This window comes from Xenia sp. Carnegie-2017, unplaced genomic scaffold, assembly GCF_021976095.1.
Source record: "Xenia sp. Carnegie-2017 unplaced genomic scaffold, XeniaSp_v1 HiC_scaffold_24, whole genome shotgun sequence".
NCBI classification, from domain to species: Eukaryota; Metazoa; Cnidaria; class Anthozoa; order Malacalcyonacea; family Xeniidae; genus Xenia; species Xenia sp. Carnegie-2017.
In genome coordinates this window covers 9,649,344-9,667,901 of record NW_025813487.1, presented here as the reverse complement: position 1 = coordinate 9,667,901, position 18,558 = coordinate 9,649,344, and the positions used below count along the sequence as shown (strand labels likewise).

Sequence of the window (18,558 nt, the reverse complement as noted above, 5' to 3'; positions counted from 1 at the left end):
TTTATTTATGTGTATAACTTGTACTTTCACACGACTATAAATTTGCTTTTCTCTAGCAACTAAGTTCTTCATTACCATTAAAAGAGTTGTATCCAAGTAAATCTTGAATGGTTAGTGATGCTTGGAATGAAAAGCTAACTATGTTTTAGATAGTGATTAGTGTATATAACTTGTGTATTTTAATATTATATTTGGATACATAAAAACAAAACACATTGCCTATGAATCAGGATTTTACGCAACGCTTATGAAGTATTTCTATTGACAACAGAGAAAGTGTATCTTACAGAACCTGGCTCTAAGTGTATAGTACTGTCATAACAAATATCAACCATTAATTCAAGATTTATTTGGATACAATTCATGTAATGGATATAAAACATATTATTGCTAAGTAAAAGAAACTTGCCAATCGTGCGCAAGGAAAAATGGAAGCCGCGGTTTTACTTATATAATCTATCCATAGCTTATGAATTATGATCCTAAAAGAAATGTGTTTACAACTTGAAGTGGATGTTTACAACTTGAAGTGGATGTTTACAACTTGAAGTGGATGTTTACAACTTGAAGTAGATTTACGGAGTTTTCAATGTCCGCAAACCTTGCAGCCTCTAATTGTAGAATTTACATACTGGGTACGTTGGGTATATCATAAGTATAAAAAGACAATAAAATATGTCACTGGTGATTTGGATAATTAAGATTTGTGTTTGTTATACCTATCATACATGTGTTGGATTTAAACTTCAAAGTACTTTATTTCTATAATCTTGCATATAGTTGTGCACTTACCAACCGTCAACAAGGCAAGGAATTACTCGTGTACAACTAGACATGTTGTTAACATATGACACTCAGAAGATATTGAATGGCATTGCTAAATGTAAAAATTAGCTTGCATTGGAAATTGAATTACTTATAGTTATAAGGGAAAGCAACTTTCCAACAGACGGAAAGTGTAAGTTATACTTACGATATACACAATGTAACCAGTATGTAAATTCTATAATTAGAGGCTGCAAGGTTTGAGGACATTGCTGTTGAAAACTCCGTAAATCCACCTCAAGTTGTAAACACATTTCGTTTAGCATCATAATTCATAAGTAAAACCGCTTCCATTTCTCCTTGCGCACGATTGGCAAGTTTCTTTTACTAACCAATAATATGTTTTACATCCATTACATGAGTTCTATCCAAATAAATCTTGAATTAATAGTTGATATTTGTTATGACTGTACTACACATAGAGCCAGGGTCTGTAAGATACACGTTCTCTGTTGTCAATAGAAATACCCACAAGCGTTACGTAAAATCCTGATTCATAGGCAATGTGTTTTGTTCTATTTATCTAAATAAAATATTGATATACATAAGTTATATACACTAATCACTATCGAAAACATAGTTAGCTTTTCATTCCAAGCATCACTAACCATTCAAGATTTACTGGGATACATCTCTTTTAATGGTAATGGGAACTTAGTTGCTTGAGAAAAGCAAATTTATAGTCGTGTGAAAGTGCAAGTTATACACATAAATAAACCATATCTTATGATTTATGAACTGGGTTTTAAAATTTCAATTGTATAAGAATTTTAACGGCCCTCGAAACTAATGATAATTCTTCTTTTATTAACAACGCATCGTTTTGTATATTTGGATATGTATAACAAACACAAATCTTAAATATCCAAAGCACCGTTGACATATTTTAATAATGACAGCAGAGAACGTAGATTCATAGAGCACATTCAAGTAGGCATACATAGAAATAAAGAATTATGGGGAATTTAACATCGACTTCTTTCAAACTTTTCCATGCAAAAAAGTGTTTTTTATACTCGCGACATTTTACCCGTGACACGCGACATTTTACCCGTGACACGCGACTTTTTACCCGCGACATGCAACCCGCGACAGTTGGATACACTCCTCCGCGGCCATTGTCTTATTCCCACATCGTGGCTGCTTAATGATTCACGGTTTGTGACACATTAAAAGTTCTTTATTCGGATAATCGCTCATATGGCATAAAGTAAGTTTTTAAAACCTTTCATCTATAGTCGCCAGTTTAGGATTATTGTTTTATTGTTAAATTGTGAAATTAATTTACCGCGAACGACTTAACCGATCGAATTATGTTGGAAGTGAAAATCTTGTAGGTAGTTAATAGAAAACATGAAACCATTAGTTACTTGCCATTTTATCGGATATACTGGAAATCCAGCTTTATCGAAATGTTGCAAAAATACCGACGGAAAAAGTACACCGTTCAAAATTTTATTTCTATACGGTCGGCAATGGCTATTGTTTGTCTAACAGAAGTTAAATGCGTGTTTGGTTTGAATACCCACACAACACATTTTATAAAAGATGATTTTTTGACGTGTTGTATATATCGCATAAAATGGTTTCAATCAACTTAGTTTCTATCGCTGAGGAGACTGACTTGCTGATTCTATTTGGTTAGATGTTATCTATTTCGTTACGGAGTAGTAATTTGACAAGAGGATATCAGGAATGGCTCCAGTCAGACGTGCCAACGGCAACTGATTCACAAATATATTTCCCATGCGTGTTTTTTAATATTACCGACAACATTTTGGACTTTGTTTGAAGTGTCCATATCATTGTCGTGGAGATGACTTCTTAAGAAAGTTTAATCAATATTAAGAACATTTTATTTTGATGGAGAATTTAATTTAAATTCTCCATCATATGATCACAATAACACATTAGTTGTTGCTGTTAAGTTCATCTCGGCCTGTTGCCTTGATAGCGTTATCCAATGGATAGCAGAAATTTTCAAACTTATAAGAAAGGTGTTTATATTTTTCATACGACAAAAAAATTTCTTAACCTTCGAAACAAGATTTTATTTCAGTGTTTTCTCAGTTCGAATGTTATATTTTTTTGCTTTTTAAAAGGTTTTATTAAAGTTAAAAAAATTGCTATCCAATCCAAGATCGTGACTAAAACACCACACGAGTACATACGAGTACATACGAGTAACTTACGAGTACATACGAGTGACATACGAGTACATACGAGTAACATACGAGTACATACGAGTAACATACGCGTACATACAAGTGACATACGACTATTTTCTGGTCAACAAATGAGAAACAACACAATTTCTTCAATACATTTATAATTGCGTTTGTTTTTCCTTGTATTTGTGTGGACTTTGGGGCAACCATTTGATGGATTTAAATGCTGAAAAGGTATTTTACATTCATTTGTATGTTTTAGTTGAATTTGTTATAGATATTTTGTCCATGCGATTTGCCAGTATTTGAGCGCTTTTTGACACACTTTCACCTAGGAAATACATATTTATGAAAGCGATTAAATAAACAACGTATAAATAATGCTTTCAAAACGTGCTATATGAAATAAATGTACATTATATATATTTGAATTAAATGAGAGTTGCACTGTGTTACGTATATATATCATATTATGCGTACAATTTCAGCTTACTTTTAATGTTTTTAAAGTTGTAGCTGATATAATTCAGTCTTTTAACTGAAAAATCAGTATCTTAAAGACCAAAATGAATGTATAATCGCTTTCATAAATATGTATTTCCTAGGTGAAAGTGTGTCAAAAAGCGCTCAAATACTGGCAAATCGCATGGACAAAATATCTATAACAAATTCAACTAAAACATACAAATGAATGTAAAATACCTTTTCAGCATTTAAATCCATCAAATGGTTGCCCCAAAGTCCACACAAATACAAGGAAAAATAAACGCAAATATCAATGTATTGAAGAAATTGTGTTGTTTCTCATTTGTTCACCAGAAAATAGTCGTATGTCACTCGTATGTACTCGTATGTCACTCGTATGTACTCGTATGTTACTCGTATGTACTCGTATGTACTCGTATGTACTCATGTGGTGTTTTAGTCACGATCTCCAATCCAATGGATAACGCTGTCTAGGCTTCGTGCAACCGACCCCCTGACATTCAAATTCGTGTTTGTGTATTAAAAACAGTGTTTAATTTCTCAGGTACCAGTAGAGAGCCCTTGACTTTCTCCTGCGATTGTAGTTTGTACAAAACTTGAATATACTTGAAATTCAATTGAAAAATTCTTTAAAAGTTATTCTCTTCGAATTTTTGATCGAATTTTTGTAAACATGTCATCTTCGCACTACTTCCTTTCCAAAAGTGTTGTTGAAATTTTATCTTCAAGCTTTGTTGCAAAAAATATAACTCGTGACTCGTGACTCGTGTGCTAAATGGGTTATAATGTCATGTAGAAGTCATATGGAAAACACGCCATTTGCTCGCGATTCACGAGAAAAAGTTCTTTCGTTTTAGGCCCGGTTCAAACGTTTGAACCGGGCCTTAATTTTGATAATGGTTTTAATGATTTCTTACTTAAGTTATGCTTTGTAGACAATTCAAGGTCTTTCGCGCCTTAAATTTTTCAAAAGATGTCCTTGAAGTTCCTTTAAAAGTTCTTGAATTTCATTTCTTTTTCATTGTACCAACCCTGGATTTAAGTTAGCTGTTGTCTCAAACCTCAGTATTTTTTAGCTGTTTGACTGACTTACTATGAATTATGCCTAGATAATCGCCCTAGATCTATGACCAACCTATTTTTACAAATCATATTCAATGAACGTGGCTAAACGTTATTGCATCGGTTTCTGCCATACAACAAGGTCTATTGAACAGTGTTTTACGTTATCAAATTACAGGACCAGCTCTTCAGCACAGCTTAGAATCAAGTTGAAAAGGTCATTTGGATGAATTGATACTATAAACAGCACGCAATATAAACAACTAGCAAGAAAATGACTAATGAGAACGACGCTCCTGAGGTGGAATTTGAAATGAAAGGAACAAAGTACAGTAGTTTAAAGAAACTGACTGGAGGTTCAAAGGACAACACTATCGGCTTTCGGAGTTATAGAGAAAATCTGCGTTTCCTTATTGCTGTCTTTGTTGCGGTTATCTTGCTCATAATCTGCATTGTGCTCATTGCTTTATTGGTGAATAAATCTTCGAAGAATGTTTCAAGTTCGGGTGAAACAGGTCAGTTTATAGTTATCGATGCATGTACGTTTTTATGTTTGTTGTTAATGCTTGGTTTTGTCTTTCGTTAAGTTTATTTGGCTATTTTTTAAGGAAAATCCATTTTACCACACGGCAATTTCTAATAAAAACTGCTTTGACAAAAATTTGTCATAAATGTAGCAAAGTGTTTACAAAGCAATAATGTAATTTGTACTGCCCGAATGTTGCGTTGAATCTGCAATTTGGTATCGTATCGCATTTCGCTTCTCCATTTTATAATCCTGCGTCCACTATTGCTGACAAGTTGCTGGTACTTGCGGACATGACCTCATCATTTGTTGACGGCTAATGAGTACAGAGCTGTCGTAACTTTTTACTTTTAACTTTTTATTTGAGTGCAATAGTGTAACAGACAAAATTTCGTGCACACAGCTAGCAGAAATAACGAGAAAATGCAAAGCTTTTTTTTGAATATTACGACACAAGATGTCTGCATTCAAAATTGTTTTATGTAAACTTCTACGTGAAATTAGATAATATTTAAACATGAATGAACTCAACTGTTTTAAATCGTGCGTTTTGGTGTGTTATCGAGAGCTTATTAAACAAATATTCAACTGGCAGGCATTTAACAAGCTGAATCGTGAGATCGTGCCTGATCAGAAAACCTTTTTTACAAGAACTGTTTCTATCGTGGAAACATTGTCAGATTTTAAATTTCTTGGTTTGGTAAACTGTGCTTCTGTCAACTGTTGACGACAAAATATCCTATTATCCTATTGTACAGCGTTTCTCCTTAATGTATCCTTTTTGAAGATGTAGATCGTCCAGGTTAGTAGAGTCCTGAGAAGGGCTGTTGATGTTGTTGGTGAATGATGTTTTGACATCTTTTGCTGTAGTGAACTTCAGAGTCCAGTGAGGAGTAAATGTTTGCCTTATTTCTTGTCTCTATCCTACGTCATCATATTGTGTGTAGAGGCTGTAGTAAGTGCTATAAGTAGTACGTTTTGCCGAGTCCCAGTCTTGTATTATGCTCTGTCTGTCTGTTATGTTCGGCAATGTAGTAGGCTTAGCTTTGTTTCATTGTGCTAGCTCGTTTGTGTTCAGTAAGTCTTATGTTGGGGGTGCTTGGTTTGGAGTCTATGCTTGGAGATTAGCTTCTCGTCTAATTTCCAAATCTATAATTTATTAATCGCAGTTTTCAAACGAATCTACCGAACCTTGTCACGTACACTTTGTTTATACTGTGAGTGTAACTTCATTCCAAACATAAAGTCCTTTTCATATAGTGGCAATGTCTTTAAAGACTTTGGTTGTACTGTGAGTGTAACTCCATTCCAAACATAAAGTCCATTTCATATAGTGGCAATGTCTTTAAAGACGTTGGTTGTACTGTGAGTGTAACTCCATTCCAAACATAAAGTCCATTTCATATAGTGGCAATGTCTTTAAAGACTTTGGTTGTACTGTGAGTGTAACTCCATTCCAAACATAAAGTCCATTTCATATAGTGGCAATGTCTTTAAAGACTTTGGTTGTACTGTGAGTGTAACTCCATTCCAAACATAAAGTCCATTTCGTGCGAGAGTAACGTCTATCAGCTATTAGTCATGGACTCAGTGAGACGTTGTTAACTTCTATGACATCATACGAAGACGTAACACATTTTTACCATTTCATGCCTTCGCCTTCTTTAAAATGCCCTCTCCTCCCCCTTCTGATAAATTTACTTATGTAGCACCAGTGGCGGCTGAATATTGATAATTAGGGGGGCTATATTCACATATTCATATGTTATAATCCGTAAACACAATTGTTTTCAATAGAAACTAATAAAGTGAAACATGCATTTATGAATAATAGCCCCCCCTCCTAATTATCAATATTCCGCCGCCCTTATGCAGCACCGATATCATGCTACTGAGTTTCTTCAAAATGCATCACACTTTTTTCGTTATCACGTTGTCTTTTCTTTAGATTCGAGCATATACGTTTATTCTGATGAAGCTCAACGAATCAAACTACAAGATTTCTTACAAAGGGTTCAAGATACATATTACAAGTATAATTCACATTGGCTTTCGTCAAAACCTGACATAACAACCGAAGAACTGAAACGCGGGTTAGTGTCGTTCATGCTGTTACTTGTTAAGTTGTCATAGTGACTGGTTGTAAGCAGGCTTAGACTGGCCTATGTGTCATTTTTTTGTTTTACTTTTTACGTTTTACAAAACTTTTGCTGTTTCCTTGAGGAAATATATTTACATTTTGTCGAAAAGTTACGCGTATTGATTGAAACGCTGGTCTGTTACGGGAAAATAATAGACGGCAAAAATGTTTCTGCGCCAATCAAATCACGTTATTTCACCGGAAATGAAACTTGCCATATAATAAGCATTAGTTAATATCATTGAAATCATATTATTTCGACTGCTACTAGCATATGTACAAAATTCATTTATCAATGGAACTAAGCGTATTTGGTTTCAGCTCAACTTTTAAAGATTTTAACTATGATTTGAAAGAACTGAGGATGTCGCTATGCACTTAATGCATGCTCCGGCAGGAAACAGTGGGCTTTGACGATGAGCAAGCAAATATTTTTACTTGTTCTCCAGCGGAATACATTGCATTTATTTCAAGTCATTTCATTACGAATGAACCAATCACATTTAACATACACAGCACCTGTATAACATTACGTGTTTTTTACTTTATTAGACATCTTCCTTACAACGCAACTCCAGCATATCTTAAAGAAAAAACGGATGCTGCGTTAAAACTTTTAGATGAAATCAACACGAAAACCATCGATGAAAATAAAATGACCCCTCGCGAAGTTAAAGCCTTGGAGCAGGTATTATTTTAACCTCCCTTCCTTAGAGCAGGCATTATTTTACACCCCTCCCTTCCTTAGAGCAGGTATGATTTTACCCACCCACCCTGAATTATTATTTTTGCATGCATCCGTTAGGGCAAGTAAACCGAAAATTTAACTTTACCGAAAAACAGCATTTTGTTTTCACTGAAAAAAACTTGCAATTCCTATTTGTGACATTGGCTTTAAGAGGGTAGATCCTAAATTGGGAGGAGAGATAGTTGAAAGTTGGCTATTTCCCTCTCAGAAAAAAGCTAAACATTTTAGTTCAACGTTAAGTGTTAAGCATTTAAATTTTTTCGAAGTTTAAATGTTTAGCAAAATTTTGTTTTCAAAATTGGACAAAATCTTATTAACGCAATTTTATTAGTGACAATTATAGTTTTGTAGAGTGAACGCGTCCTTTATCGAGAAAAGCTTTCAACTCAACCAAAATTTTGAAACCAAGGTTAAGTCTGTTTGAAGCACGGTTGATTCGTAACATTTCTTTCAGGTGAAGCACTTTTTGAAGACGGTTTTTGGTGCCCCTTACGACGAAAACTTTTATAATGCAGATTGGATGTTGGGTCCAAATCATTTTTGTTGGCAAGCAATCTGTTCAATTCCTTACCACATCGCCTCTTACGGAAGGCGTGTTACACCACAAAGTTTTGAAGACGCTGAGAAAATTATAGAGAAAATTTTATCGAACAGGCATTCGATTTTTCAATTCAAGTAAGTGTTGTGAGCAGTGTGACCAGAAAAGTTTTTTTACCAGATTCGGTTAGATGAGATTAGACATTCCCTCTGTTCTGAATTTGCGGCAATACAACTTTGCAATCATCCATTAGAAAAGTAATTTAATCACCCTCAAAATATGGATTGTGTTGCACAAGCTATCAAAATTTCAAACAATCTGATTACATGGTGCCATTTCAAAACAAGGTCATTAAAACTTAAAATTTTTCGTTTTTGCCTTTCAAACCAAGTTTCATCACAACTTTTGCTCTTGAAGGAATTGGCTTGAGTTAACAGGTTACAGTTGTCAGGGTTTGATTTTCTCGGTGGCGTTGTCAGCCTAATGTTTTTTCCCTATTATTTAAATTTGACTACATTTTCACCATTCATATCTTTAGAAAGCTCTGATCACTGGAATTAGTTCTATAATGTTCTGATCACTGGGATTAGTTCTATAATGTTCTGATCACTGGGATTAGTTCTATAATGTTCTGATCACTGGGATTAGTTCTATCATGCTCTGATCACTGGGATTAGTTCTATAATGTTCTGAGCGCTAGGATTAGTTCTATAGTGTTCTGATCACTGGGATTAGTTCTATAATGTTCTGATCACAGGGATTAGTTCTATAATGTTCTGATCACTAGGATTAGTTCTATAATGTTCTGATCACTGGGATTAGTTCTATAATGTTCTGATCACTGGGATTAGTTCTATAATGTTCTGATCACTGGGATTAGTTCTATAATGTTCTGATCACTGGGATTAGTTCTATAATGTTCTGATCACTGGGATTAGTTCTATAATGTTCTGATCACTGGGATTAGTTCTATAATGTTCTGATCACTAGGATTAGTTCTATAATGCTCTGATCACTGGGATTAGTTCTATAATGTTCTGATCACTAGGATTAGTTCTATAATGCTCTGATCACTGGGATTAGTTCTATAATGTTCTGATCGCTAGGATTAGTTCTATAGTGTTCTGATCACTGGGATTAGTTCTATAATGTTCTGATCACTGGGATTAGTTCTATAATGTTCTGATCACTAGGATTAGTTCTATAATGTTCTGATCACTGGGATTAGTTCTATAATGTTCTGATCACTGGGATTAGTTCTATAATGTTCTGAGCGCTAGGATTAGTTCTATAGTGTTCTGATCACTGGGATTAGTTCTATAATGTTCTGATCACAGGGATTAGTTCTATAATGTTCTGATCACTAGGATTAGTTCTATAATGTTCTGATCACTGGGATTAGTTCTATAATGTTCTGATCACTGGGATTAGTTCTATAATGTTCTGATCACTGGGATTAGTTCTATAATGTTCTGATCACTGGGATTAGTTCTATAATGTTCTGATCACAGGGATTAGTTCTATAATGTTCTGATCACTGGGATTAGTTCTATAATGTTCTGATCACTAGGATTAGTTCTATAATGCTCTGATCACTGGGATTAGTTCTATAATGTTCTGATCGCTAGGATTAGTTCTATAGTGTTCTGATCACTGGGATTAGTTCTATAATGTTCTGATCACTGGGATTAGTTCTATAATGTTCTGATCACTGGGATTAGTTCTATAATGTTCTGATCACTGGGATTAGTTCTATAATGTTCTGATCACTAGGATTAGTTCTATAATGCTCTGATCACTGGGATTAGTTCTATAATGTTCTGATCGCTAGGATTAGTTCTATAGTGTTCTGATCACTAGGATTAGTTCTATAATGTTCTGATCACTGGGATTAGTTCTATAATGTTCTGATCACTAGGATTAGTTCTATAATGTTCTGATCACTGGGATTAGTTCTATAATGTTCTGATCACTGGGATTAGTTCTATAATGTTCTGATCACTGGGATTAGTTCTATAATGTTCTGATCACTGGGATTAGTTCTATAATGTTCTGATCACTGGGATTAGTTCTATAATGTTCTGATCACTAGGATTAGTTCTATAATGCTCTGATCACTGGGATTAGTTCTATAAGTTTCTGATCACTAAGATTAGCTCTATAATGTTCTGATCACTGGGATTAGTTCTATAATGTTCTGATCACTAGGATTAGTTCTATAATGTTCTGATCACTAGGATTAGTTCTATAATGTTCTGATCACTGGGATTAGTTCTATAATGTTCTGATCACTGGGATTAGTTCTATAATGTTCTGATCACTGGGATTAGTTCTATACTGTTCTGATCACTAGGATTAGTTCTATAATGCTCTGATCACTGGGATTAGTTCTATAATGTTCTGATCGCTAGGATTAGTTCTATAGTGTTCTGATCACTGGGATTAGTTCTATAATGTTCTGATCACTGGGATTAGTTCTATAATGTTCTGATCACTGGGATTAGTTCTATAATGTTCTGATCACTGGGATTAGTTCTATAATGTTCTGATCACTGGGATTAGTTCTATAATGTTCTGATCACTGGGATTAGTTCTATAATGTTCTGATCACTGGGATTAGTTCTATAATGTTCTGATCATTGGGATTAGTTCTATAATGTTCTGATCACTGGGATTAGTTCTATAGTGTTCTGATCACTGGGATTAGTTCTATAATGTTCTGATCACTAGGATTAGTTCTATAATGTTCTGATCACTGGGATTAGTTCTATAATGTTCTGATCACTGGGATTAGGTATTTGTTGTTCTCATTCCTGGGATAATTCTGTTATAAGCTCTCGACCGGAACAGTTTCATACTGCTACACACAATTCAATAGAAAGTGATCGGAAAAAGTCGATTTCGCGACAATTTGCACTGAATGGAAATCAGCCTTAACGTTCTAGTCCTTGGAATTAGCTCTATGTTCTGATATTTCCATGTTCTAATCCCTCTGATTAGTTTTGTGATGGTCCTGCTATGTAAAGTGCAGGATATTCTCATCATTCATTTTTTTAAAATACAGGATGATTTAACAGAATTAAATAATCTGGCTTGCTGCACGTTAACCTTTTTAATTTAAAAATAACATTCACAGGAAAGTATACAATTTGTATTTTAAGATCAAACATGCAGCTAGGCGTTCGAACTGGAATGGTTCGCTCCAAATTCAACTGTATCGCCGGCATCAACGCGTTTAAACAGATTTTCAAGAAAATTTCAAGTAAAAATAACGCTAGTGAAGTGGTGAACGAGTGGTTTGTAGATGTGTACACTAAAGAAAAGTTCATCGAGAATTTGTCGACGACAGATCGAGAGAAATGGATGGTAACATACAAGAAAGATTTTACCCAGTCAGTTAAAGAAAGTTTGATTGAAGGTAATGAGCAGAGTCAAAAAAAAAATCAAAGCCTTGTTAGTCGATAAACCTTGGAAAGTTTTAACATCATGGCCCTTTTGGTGAAGTTACTAGACTAGAGTATATGGTATATCAGGACTGAAGTTCCAACATCAGATCACTCTTGGTAAATACACTAGACTGGAATATATAAGCACAAAATTTTCAACATCAGATCACTCCTGATGAAGACACTAGATTGGAGTATATAAGAACACAAGTTTCAACATCAGATCACTCCTGATGAAGGCACTAGACTGGAGTTCATAAGGACTCAAGTTTCAACATCAGATCATGCACTCCTGAGGAAGACTCTAGACTGGAGTATATAAAAACATAAGTTTCAACATCAGATTATGCACTCCTGATGAAGACACTAGACTGGAGTATATGGTATATATAAGAACTCAAGTTTCAACATAAGATCACTTGTGATAAAGGCACTGGATTGGTGTATTTGAAGATTCAATATAAGATCACTTTTTATGAAAATACCAAGACAAGAACTCAAGTGTCAATACTGAGTCACTCTTTATAAAGACATTATATAAAGCAATTCAGAAATTTAAACTTTCTAAAATAAACATTGTTTTAGGAATTGGCAAGCCTGTAGTCGATCTTGTTAAATACATGGAAAATGTACATCTACGACATTGCCTTCCATTAAATCATGCCAGTGGTCTTGCCAATCTTCCAGTGAAGTATATATATGTCGATGGAAAGAGAACAGATAATCGCACTACCAGGAGATTTCCTATCACAAACACGATTATTGATGGAAAGAAATCGTACAAAGACATTTTGGCTTATTTTACTACGAGTGACATTACTCCTGAAAGAGTGAACGAAATCGGACATGAACGATTGAATGTCCTCTATCCTCAGGTAAAGTTTTGTTTCTGTGATTTAATAAAGGAATATCTCAAGAAAGGTTTTATCTCTTAAACGTAAAGAAATCTTTGTTATGCACTCATTTTTAAACTATATTAAACTCTCCTACATAGGAATGTTTCATCAAGTCCTAGTTGAACGAATCTGAAGGACAAATAAATTAAAAAATGTCTTTATTATCATATCAGTTGTTTCCTGTCTGTTTTCGTAAAATCCTTGTCAAATTATGCTTTGGCTCCTTACAAAATTGTTTGTTATAGGTCGTAGAAATCGCTAAAAATGTCACTGGACTGTCACATGAAACCGCCGCCATAACAGCTTTTCGTAAGATACTGGCAAATCAAAAGTCATATTACAACAAGAAACCTTTTCCCGAGATTGAATCAAATGCCACAGCCCACCAACGCTGCACGGACATCGAAAGTGCTCGAAAGTTTTGTCCGGGACGCTACAAATCATTGAAGGCTTGGATAGCGTCCTGTCGAAAGGTCATGAGCATGCTAGCACCAAAAATCATCAATTTGTTTTATCATACTGGTGAATGGATAACAGTTCCGAACTGTCCTATTGAAATGGAGCCTAGTTTTAATCCTTCGGCAGGAGCGCAGTTCTTCCAACGCACTGCTAAGTCGTGTACAACTCCTGCAAAGTTTGGTCTACCTTTCTTTCTAGAAAATCATGGTCCTCGGTTTTCGGAGTGGTCCGTAACAGCGCACGAGTCGTGGCCTGGACACCACACTCAAATACAAAGTGGGTTTTCCATGTATTAATCTAGTTTAGTTTCTCGTGTGGCCAGAAAGTAGCGTATGCATGTTAGTCTGAGTATAGGTGTTAATCAACAACAGAGAACGGGAATAGTTTTTGCATCGTCTAAAATGTATAACAATCAAGATAACGTGTGTGAACGTAGCAAGTGATGAATGATTAACAGAAAGCTAGAACAGTCTTTACAGTATTTTAAATAGATAAGAAATAAGATAACGAGTGTCAATGTAGGTAGTGATGAATGATTAACAGACAACGAGAACAGTCTTTACACATATATGAGAAATAAGATAACGAGTGTCAGTGTAGGTAGTAATAAATGAACAACAGAGAACGACAACAATCTTTACAAGAAATAATATAACGTGTGTTGATGTATGTAGTGATGAATAAACAAAAGAAAACGTCAAGTTAAATAGTTATTTTTGCTCTGAGCTCAAAAAAGGAGACTTTTATTTTAAGGTCATATAGAATATTTCAAAGACCCTTACGGTGGTCTGCCGAAATGGTTGGACGATAGAACCTATTACACATTCTTTACCGAAGGCTGGGGTTTGTATTCGGAAAACCCCGTCATTGCCAAGGACACCGACACCTACGAAGAAGAGCCGATGCAAAAGTTTGGCATGCTAAAATGGCAGGTACAAAACAAAATAATAGATTCTGGGTGAGTCACAGTTGTACTCGTTAAAACAAGCTATATGTTGCCAGGCAACGTTCCACACTATCGTTATGTGTCGTGCGATTAGTATGACAAAGGTCCTACCAAACTGATTACATTAAACTATTACTCAACTGATTACATTAAACTACTACTAAACTGATTACATTAAACTACTACTAAACTGATTACATTAAGCTACTACGAAACTAATCACATTAAGCTACACAAATAAATTGATGTATGAGAATGATGATCTACTTCATGATATTTGTAGCGCTTTTCATAATGAATAGCATTGCAATTGTGTAGGAAAGTAGAATGATCTTTATTTGTCATGAAGGCCATGGTTTGCTCATGATACATGAAGCCATTTACGAGAGAGATATATCGTGGAAGTGGTATATACCAATGGAAACTGCAAGCAAAACATATATAAGGTTGCCTGAATATACAAGCTGTTGAAAACATTGCAGTATCCTTGGATATCATTAGTTATTTTGTAAGAAATAGTCTGAAAATCAAAAAATCCCATGCTTCCTAAATGTTTAAATCAACTAGCATATGTGTGTAGGTTTGTGTTTTTTGTCTAGAAATAATTCCCATCAATTTTTGTTGGGTGTACATTAAACAATTTAATATGACAATTTTATCAATTATTCTTTTCATTTAAAGGTATGGAGAGCTCTACGTTTGATTGTTGATACTGGATTACATTATCGTGGAATGAATAGGTATGTGACGTAGCAGTTATACTCTCCCCATGCCTTAGATAATGAATAGGTATATGACGTGGCAGTTATACTCCCCCATGCCTTTGATGATGAATAGGTATGTGACGTAGCAGTTATACTCTTCCCATGCTTTAGATAATGATTAGGTATGTGACGTAGCAGTTATACTCTTCCTATGCTTTAGATAATGATTAGGTATGTGACGGGGCAGTTATGCTCTCCCCATGCCTTTGATAATGAATAGGTATGTGACGTAGCGGTCGGTTATGGACTCTCTTCATGTATTACATGGCATTGATGTTTTCTGCACGTGCACTTGCTGTAAAGTGAAAAAAATTGCAAAATCCCGAGTATACTAGAAAATCAAGTTAGACTAATAGAGAGAAGTTGGAGAGACTGAAATTGGATTAGGAAAGAATGTGTTCACTTTGACTAACGTATCTATATTCCTCTATTCATCTCCAGCCTTTTTTTACATCATAATAATTTCCCACACGAAAGGCCGTAAAAAACTCCGACCATCTTTTTATCTCCCACTCTCAGTAAATTAAAACTCAACGGGAAATCAATCTCGCTGTGAAATTGTAACAAAATAGGAATGCTATTCATTGATTTAGGCGTTTGTATTTTTGTCTGAAAGTTACATGTAAAGATCAAAATAATCACTTCCTTTGTATCAAAATTTCAAACAAATCAAATGTGTTTAGGTTTTTCATTTTTAAAATGCACTTTTGTACTTACTGAATTAGGTATTTTAATGATTAGAAATTAATATTGAAACCAGAATCGCATTTGCACTTTGGCGTGAAAATCTATTTAGGCCCCAGTGTAGCGTACCAAGACAATAATAGAAACGATTTGAGTGAAATAAAACCTTCAGGGGGGGGGGACAAATGGAGAAAATACGATACATGGATGTTTAGCCTATTATTTTGAATTGTAATACATGCTTTACAATTGCATACTTTTAAGTCATAGACTCATTTTTATCCACCACAAACGTTTAACTATGAATAATAGTTTTATTATTTGGACTTCCCAGAAGCAAAGCCTTATGGTACTTCGCGCACTATGCCTGGGACGAGACAGATCTTGCTCGAAAGGAGATAACTCGGTACCAGGGTTCTCCCGGACAAGCTACAGCGTACATGTTGGGTCAACAGAAACTCGTTGAGCTTAGAAACTATGCAAAGAAACAACTGAATGATACATTCAAGATTCAAGAGTTTCATTATCAGGTTTTGTCTCAAGGTTCTGCGCCTGAGGCATATCTTAATAAACATGTTAAAAAATTTGTGCAGTGTAAGCTTGGGAAGCTGACTGGCAAGACATGTGATGTTATCCTAAAACCACCAAAGAAAAGTAACTCGCCCCAGGTCGTCGATGATTATGAATCTCCCCAACCACCTAGAACTCATTATATTTAGTATTTTTACCATTCATGTACGTTATGCATTTATATTCTATCACCTTCTACCTCCGGATAGTGACTAGCTTTGTACTCCCAGTCATAATTTCTTACCATTCCCTTCGTCTTTCGCCTTTTACATTCTGTTATCGTCACACAAACACAAACGCACAAATGCATGATAAATATTCTTTGTTGTCAGAGTGATAACACGGGGGAGGGTCATTGAGAGCTCCATCGAAATTCATTGCATTTGATATATATATGAAAAGAATTGACAATTTTTAAGAGATCTATAATCACGTGAGTAGAGGTTGTTTTTCTTCCATTTGCCAAGGTTTGTGAAAAAGTTGTTTTTTCGTTTCCCCAATAGTTTTTTCGAGGAGTTTTTTTTAACTGTTGTGGTATACGTAAAGTATTCATATTTATTACACGGCATAAGGCATACGTTTATAGGTAAGTTTGCCCATAGATGGACAATGTTTACTTCAGACATAAATATTTATTTCTCAAATTATAGTTTTCAGTAGCGTGCTCCCTAGTTTTGATAGCAAATTTGGCATTAAAATCTTTACTTGTTTGTCAAGAGCATTCATCGTTGATTCTAGTTTCTACAGGATACACTATTTCAAAAGGAATGCTTCGAAAATGCCGAGGAGTATTAATATAGAAAGAACTCTTTTATCATTGTAGCGAGAGACTTGCCGAGCGGAAATCGAATTCGTGTAATAAAAATCAATGCCCAACATAAAGTTTTAATTAGAGCCATAGAAATAGACCAAAAAATTGTAAAATTGAATTTATTGTGACGTTTCGTCTTTACTCAAGACATCTTCAGACAATAAATAGGATGTTAAGACAAGATATATTTATTACAATTGAGTGTTAAATTACTACTAAAAGAGGCGGTGTCAAATGGATATATGATAAGGAAGTTAGGAAGTAAAATAAAGAGAAGTTAAAAGACAATTCTTGGACTATTTCTATGGCTCTAGTCAAAACTTTGTTGGGCATTAATATTTTATCATTGATAACGTTTTAACATAGGAGAGTAAATTCTGCTCGATGCATGCAGAGAAAAATCCCTTGGATGACATCAACACATTTCTTGGATGACATCATCACTTTTAGCTAACATCCCTCTTCGGCCAGTTAACATTCGTCATTTGTGAACAACTGTCGTGGTTTCGATTTACATTTATTTGATATATAAAATTTGCTTCTAAAATTCCTCTTTAGCAAGAGAAATTTTAGAAGAAATACGTTGCTTTAAAATTGGCTTTGTGATGCTATTCAAAATTCGGAATGTCTCTTCCTTTTGATACCTAGACTTGACATTACTTTATTATGCTCAGATCATGCGACCCAGATGCAACCTGCTTGGTTGGATGCAACCTTCATCTGGTTCAGGGCCCATATATATGGTAGGCGGTTATGATTGGTTCAAAAAACCATGACGTACTTAGCTACTACGCTATAGAAATAATCGGACTAAGGAGTTATTAAATAATTCTATTATTTAATAACTCCTTAGTCCGATTAGAGTAGATTAGAGGAGTTATTAAAGTAGTTACTGTTCATCGTTATTGTCTGATTGACTTTTTCGTATTTGCTCGTTCATCTTAAAAGGAAGAAGGTAAATTGTAGAAAGTTTGTTTACATAAGGAAGTTTTCTTGCTCGCGGTGAGTTGCTAAATAAAATGCAACATTAATAGTACAAGCTTATGAAATACCAAATGCTTTTTAACTAAGAAAAGCCATTAGACCTTCGTTTACTTTTTGCAAAACTCAAATCCGCTGCTATTTAATGTGGTTAAATGACAAATTTCGTTAAGAATCATGTTTCCCGCCATTCGCCAAGTTTTCATTTATGTAGCATTTATAGCAAATTCTTTAATGACTCAAATATTCTTTCGATGCTGTATTTCAATTTATCGGACCGATAAAGTTCGCACGTATGTATTGCAAACCGTGTTTACTAATTTATAATCTCTTTGAATGTTTTCTATATTTTTTCTCGTGCATCTTAATGGACTCGTGTGCGACTTCCACCTGCGCTGGACTTATAACGATTTAAATGACCTGCTGTTTTAACTAATGTAACGTCTCCTAGACAGTATGATCACTTTGCGAACGTAATTGTGTTGAAAGCTATACAAAAAAACTAATT

General features: G+C 34.7%; 1 protein-coding gene across 2 annotated transcripts; it reads left to right on the top strand.

Annotated features, from left to right (window-relative positions):
• Nucleotides 1-1,967: 1,967 nt before the first annotated feature.
• On the top strand, nucleotides 1,968-16,979 carry LOC124450775. Of its 2 annotated transcripts, none has more exons than XM_047001419.1 (11): nucleotides 1,968-2,035; nucleotides 4,720-5,056; nucleotides 7,016-7,160; nucleotides 7,760-7,895; nucleotides 8,410-8,630; nucleotides 11,655-11,911; nucleotides 12,525-12,814; nucleotides 13,081-13,570; nucleotides 14,048-14,226; nucleotides 14,922-14,980; nucleotides 16,023-16,979. In XM_047001419.1, exons 2-11 carry the CDS (start codon nucleotides 4,816-4,818, stop codon nucleotides 16,405-16,407), a joined length of 2,403 nt encoding a protein of 800 aa, XP_046857375.1. In that variant the 5' UTR covers nucleotides 1,968-2,035; nucleotides 4,720-4,815; the 3' UTR covers nucleotides 16,408-16,979. The 2 variants fall into 2 exon arrangements, with proteins under 2 accessions (XP_046857375.1, XP_046857376.1); XM_047001420.1 differs by having other exon boundaries at nucleotides 14,048-14,252; nucleotides 16,023-16,301.
• The last annotated feature ends 1,579 nt before the right edge of the window (nucleotides 16,980-18,558 follow it).

Bases quoted from the DNA above. Each gene is read 5' to 3' on its own strand.
- LOC124450775 (XM_047001419.1), top strand. From the start codon at position 4,816: ATGACTAATGAGAACGACGCTCCTGAGGTGGAATTTGAAATGAAAGGA. The intron at 11,912-12,524 runs GTAATGAGCAGA...ACATTGTTTTAG, and splicing joins TAAAGAAAGTTTGATTGAAG to GAATTGGCAAGCCTGTAGTC. The intron at 13,571-14,047 runs GTGGGTTTTCCA...TTTTATTTTAAG, and splicing joins ACACCACACTCAAATACAAA to GTCATATAGAATATTTCAAA.